At 30.1% G+C, this 6,015-nt stretch overlaps 1 protein-coding gene across 3 annotated transcripts; it reads left to right on the forward strand.

Moving 5' to 3' along the window:
* Positions 1-129: 129 nt before the first annotated feature.
* On the forward strand, positions 130-4,931 carry LOC146532638 (uncharacterized). Of its 3 annotated transcripts, none has more exons than XM_085196125.1 (6): positions 130-334; positions 419-621; positions 748-924; positions 1,040-1,357; positions 1,750-1,897; positions 2,614-4,931. In XM_085196125.1, the coding sequence occupies exons 2-6, from the start codon at positions 442-444 to the stop codon at positions 3,153-3,155; spliced, it is 1,365 nt and encodes a 454-aa protein (XP_085052251.1). In that variant the 5' UTR covers positions 130-334; positions 419-441; the 3' UTR covers positions 3,156-4,931. The 3 variants fall into 3 exon arrangements, with proteins under 3 accessions (XP_085052251.1, XP_085052250.1, XP_085052252.1); XM_085196124.1 differs by having other exon boundaries at positions 195-334; positions 1,040-1,366; XM_085196126.1 differs by having other exon boundaries at positions 195-334; positions 1,106-1,366.
* Positions 4,932-6,015: the final 1,084 nt, after the last annotated feature.

Consider the following 6,015-nt stretch of genomic DNA (forward strand, 5'->3'; position numbering starts at 1 on the left):
AAATCAAATAAAACAATATAAGACGCTTATTGATCTATTTCATATTTAATGTGGTTTTTTACAAAAAAACATAAATGCTGAGTTATTGTCTATGTGTAAAAAAAATATTTCAAGAAACTATCCGATTCATTTGCAAAAGTGCATGCTTGCTGATTGCATTAAAAATATTTATATTGTCTATAGCTAAAAAAGTGAAAGAAGACTGTGTCATTGGAGGTCATGCACTTTATTTTTATTCGTACGAAATTGTCTTGTTAAACAAATCTGTTAGATAAAAAGTTGTGAAAATAGATTGTAAAAAAAATCTATGTTATGTGTAGTGATGTGTGAAGTGGTACGTGAAATGAAAGTATACAATAATATTAAATATTTTGGTGTGATAGAAAATAAAAGTAACGAATGTAAATCTGTTTTTTAGATTTATCTAGCAAAAACATAGTAATGGCAGACCAGTTTTGTTTACGTTGGAATAACTTCCAAACAAATATTGTAAGTGCATTGGATTCCCTGAAGTGCTCTGAAGATTTAGTAGACGTTACGTTAACTTGTGAAGGCAGAAACATCAAGGCCCATAAAGTAATACTGTCAGCATGCAGCCCGTACTTTAGGAATGTGTTCAAGGTGAATGACTTGGGGCATTATAACCTTCACGTTTGTAGTGACAACAGTAATAATTGGAAGATATTACCAAATTTTTGTGGTAACTGTTTTTGTACACAATATTTACAAATATGTTTTTTATTTCAGGAAAACCCATGTCAACATCCAGTTATAATATTGAAAGATGTATCAGCAGATGACATTCTAAGTTTGTTGTCTTACATGTATCAAGGAGAAGTTTTTATTGAGGAAAGTAAATTGTCATCATTTTTACATACTGCGGCTTTGCTACAAGTTAAGGGTTTAACAGGAGTAACACAACAGGTGAGATAGTTAGGAGTATCATTATTACATTTTACTCTTACTTTTATTTTTTCTTATTTTTTACCATTATTTTAAATTTGCTTAATCATTCTTATTGTTACATTATATTTTTTAGAGTGAAAATTTTTTTTCAACCAGTGCTACAAACAAATTGTATACTCAGCTAACAATATCTTCCAAGCCACAGTTTAGTGTTACTCACAAAGAAACTAAAATGCCAGCCCTGAAGAAAAGAAGAAGCAGTACTTCAGATAAACCTAACGATGTGCCTTTCGGAGATTCCCAAAAGAAATCTAAAATTGTAGAGCCCAGTGAGATACATTCAAAAAATAATGGATCCCAAGTCAAAGATAACTCATTGCTGGCAGAAAACCATATTGAGAAGAGAAATGAATCTAAGATTGAGCCATTGGTGACAGCTAATGGAAAGAATGTAAGCCAAGTTTGTATAATACTGTTATATGATTGTATATATTTTTAAGGCTTCACATTACAGTGCTGTAGAAGACAAACTAGGTACTTAGTTTGTATTTTATAACCTATATAAATGTATTAAGCTTATTTATTTAAGGCCACAGTAGCATAGCAATACAGCATTTGATTGTAAATTTGACAGTTGATGGCTTATTTCTCATTCAGGGGAGTTGTTAAGTTATACCACCCAATAAGCAATATCTTGAAAATTGTGTAATTTGTGGAGAACAGAGTGACTAAACACTAGGGTCTCTCTGCCTACTACTACTACTACTGCTCTCTCTTATTCATTATTTAGTGAAGCTGAAAAATATTTGTTTATTTAACATATTTAACATAATCTTACTGTAGGTAAATGTTCACGATGACATACCAATTACAATTAAAACAGAATGGGAAGGAAATGTTTCACCAGTAACCAATCAAACACTTAATTCAGAAAATGATGAAAGTCTTCCAGATTATGAAAATAGTATGCTTGCCAGATCTTTAATCTCAGGTAAAGTTGTCAATGAATAGTTAATATGTCAATATTACGTTATTAGGTAGACCAAAGAATAGTTCAGATAGTTGCGGCGTTGAGTTCTGCTACTTAAACACAACATCAATGTCTTAAGAAAAATCGTCAGACAGTGAGTAAAGGAGAGTCTTTACACTGGTTCAGCTGCACAAGCAGGAATACAAATAAAAATCATAGTTCACAATTTTATCAATTGCGGATGAGGTGATGGTTGAGTTTGATTCCTACTTAAGGAAATGAAATATTTGATATTTTTTTCTTCGCTCTAGAGCCAAAGCATGGCATTGAGTTCGGCCACACAACACGCGATGCCTCCAGAATTTGGCGAAAAGGAGGGAGCGGAAGTGTCTTAATTGGTAGGTTCTCACATTACCTCTGGAATACAGAGACTACTTTTGGAATACAGAGTGAAGCTAAAAAACAATGTATACATATATACTCTAAAAAGTTGTCTAATTTACTTTTTATAAATTAAGGCTGAGTAATAAGTAAATATGTATATACACTACAAAATGATTAATTCCTTCCTCCTGGCATTAATCCCGGCTATTGCCAGGGTCTGCCTTAATACTCAACTTATTCCACTTTGCATGGTCTTTTGCGTTTGCAAAATGATTAATTAATCAACCTAATCCACATAAACTCTTACATGAAATGTTCTGAAACTATCTCTTATATTATTTTTTATTTTGTAGGAATCAATCCTTCAAAGAGCGATATATGTGCCAATACAGTGAAAAAAGTGTCAAACATGGCAGATATGCAAACAGTTAATCGTCAAAAGGAATCTAGCATGGATTCAAGTAATTTCCCAACTTTGGTTAAAAGTCCGATTAAAACAAATGAAGATTCACTAGTAAAATCAGAAAAACCCTCACCGAAATCTGATGTGGAATATGAACCAGAGATTTTACTATCGGAGCAACAAGACGGCGCAGACTCGGATTACAGTCAAGAGCAATCTCAAGCTTTATTGTTGTTAGCGGGAATGTCAACAGTTCCAGTGCTTGCTGGAACATCTCAAAGTGCTGGTCATCAGTCAAACCACGCCGCCATATGCGGGGATTGCCCCCACTGTGGCATGAAATATTCCAATCAATCCGCTTTAAAATACCATGTGAGGTTAATGCACTCAGATCTGACTAACAGACTCTGTTGCTACCTCTGTCCAAGGTCGTTCACTATGAGGGAAACATTTAAAGAACACATGTGGACTAGCCACGGTCAGCGCAATTAGTAAGTGCCTTAGATTTACATTTTGTGCCTTAAATTTTATATTAAATTTTATACCATTAGTATTAGGAAACAAAAAAAATATTATCAAATATATTTGATACTGAAGCCATTGTGCACTGTGTTTGGCTGTTGTGGGATTGATTCCTGCTCATCAGGGATTGAATTATTGTTATTTCCCTGCTTTGCTCACAAAATAATACTATATATGCAATATATCAAAAATTGGGCAGGGTGTGGGAAAACAGAGTGCCTTTACTCTAGGTTCCCTCTGTCTAGCTGTCCCTTACTGTGAAGCTAAAAAAATGTATATTTAATATATTAGATATTATACTAACAGAAACTATTTAAATTCATTGTTTTATGTTGCAAGATCTCTCCAAATAGATGTTATGTGTGATAAAAAATGGGAAATATGGAGCTAATATTAAGAAACAAAATGGTGCTCCTGATCTTAACTTAATGTAGAACAAAAATAATGAGAAGTTTTAGTCTACTATATTAGTAGAAACAAAAAAATATTATTTATAAGGAATTATATACATTTTATAGGGTTTTGATAAAAATTGTTAAATGTGAAGTAATGTTGCCAGAATCTATTAAAATTTCCAAATAATACTTTCGTTGTGGCCTAATATTTTTAAAATATAATAAAATTGATTATTACCTATAAAGTAAAGAACCTGACAACATCGCCCAACATATTTATTCGAATATTAAGTAAGTGAAATATATTTTATTTATATTATTATACATAAAAAGTAGGCTTAACTTAAAATATTCCTTTATTAAAAGTGATTCTTATTTAAGATCTTCCAAACTAAAAATTATTTATGTACAGCATTTCAATGAAATAGGTCATAATTTTTGAGATTCTATGAGTACAAGAAATATATCTCAGTATTAACTAACACAGAATATTTATAATATATTTAGAAAAGTGGTCAGAATATAAAAAAAAATATATATATTTTTATAATATGAACAGTATTTTAAAATCGATTTAGTGATGATATTTCATATTATGATATTACAATTTTGGTAAATTGTGCCAAAATTTTAATTAAGTGCTTATGAACGACTAGTTTATAGTTACCATGTTATATTATATAGGTTTGCCGTTTGAAGTTTATATGTAAGAGGAAGACAGATGTGCTGCCATGTTTTTTTTGTATATCCTACATTTGATTTATAAATATTTAAAAAAAATAACGAATAAATAGACATTTTGAGTTCAATTAAAGATAAATTTAGGCCTGTTTGGAGATTAATTAAATAAAACTAATTTTGAACGTTATTTTTCAATTAATAACTTAAAAAAAACTGTATTTGTATTAATTTTGTTAGATCTGTTGTCATTTTTGGCGCCTATTAAAATTATATATTTTTTATTAATTAGACTTGAGAAGCTCTTTCATATACAGTAAAATGTGAAATGACACTTTTTGTTTATTCTATATTGTTACCAGCTATAGATTATTTTATGATTAATGATATAAAACTTTTGATTTAGTTGAGTTGTCAAACTATTGACACATATGTATAATTTATATACATTTTATAATCTATGACACATGTTAGTGTGTACAAGCCATTAGTGAAATGAAACAATAAATTATTAAAAATTATTAGAATTTAAGCTAAAGTGAAATATAAAATATATTGAGTAGGTAATTTTATATTTACATAGAAATATATTGTTGAATGTTTTATTCGAAAATTTTACAAGGTTTATTATATTTTAAATTATGTTACAAATAAAAGATGCTTTTAAATACAATTTGTTTTAATAATTTCTTTAAAAGGTTTTATTAAAGGAAGCTTAAAATGATGTTCGTTAAATATCATTATCGTTAAATGGGGTCAATAAAACCATTTTTTAACTAAGCTAAATTTTAATAACGCATTGACTTTAAATACAAATTGACACAGCTAGACCCGCTTTACCAGTACCTACATCATAGTAACTTATATATTTATAATCGATCACACTACTTTACAATTTATAAAGAGTCGCAAATATTTTGTCTAGTGCCATTTTGTATCACAAACAAAGAACTTATGATTTCTGCCTTTTTTACATTTTATATATACAAAAAATTGGTTTCATGCCAGCAAAATAATTTAACCTGAGGCGAAGACATTGATATTTCACTATAGCTATATATTATAATGGTATGTATTTTTTCAAATATATATGTATTATGTTTATGTATTAGAATTTAATATGACATGTAAGTTTAGTTACACCACCCACTCTATTTTATCACAGGTTTCCTAACCCAAAGGTTGTCTGGTAGAAATCGCTGATTAGCGATAAGGCCGCCTTTTGTGTGTCAATTGTTATATTTCTGTCGTTTTTATACTCTTCTTTTTCTTCTTAATGTGTAATTGTGCACAATAAAGTGTAAATAAATAAAGAAATAAATAAAAATTGTTGTTGAATATTTACTTACAATTTTTATGGTAGAATAGAAGAAAAGTAACTTTTCATTCGACTCAAAATATCATCTATTCCTTTATAATTATTATAAATACCATTGGAAATATTTAACATAGTACAATTAGCTTTTTACCATGAAAAAAGAGACGTGTCAGTCTACATATGTAGGTTTTCAAGATGTCTTCTTGAAGCTTATTTCCTTTGTTGAATATTATTATGAATCTATGCATCATATTAATAAAGTAATCAATTTTTTGAGGCCAGTCGTGACGCAGAGGCACAAGTGTGCGACTGTTAACGCGATAGGTCGTGGGTTCGACCCGCACTCGATAAACGAGGCAAAGCGCGGCGTTAAGTTCGGCCTCCCAACACGCTATGCCTTCAGATTCGGTGGAAAGTGGGCGACGGGTTAGTTTAACAC

This window comes from Heliconius melpomene, chromosome 13, assembly GCF_056956725.1.
Source record: "Heliconius melpomene rosina isolate 202511_hmr_F chromosome 13, ASM5695672v1, whole genome shotgun sequence".
NCBI lineage: Eukaryota > Metazoa > Arthropoda > Insecta > Lepidoptera > Nymphalidae > Heliconius > Heliconius melpomene.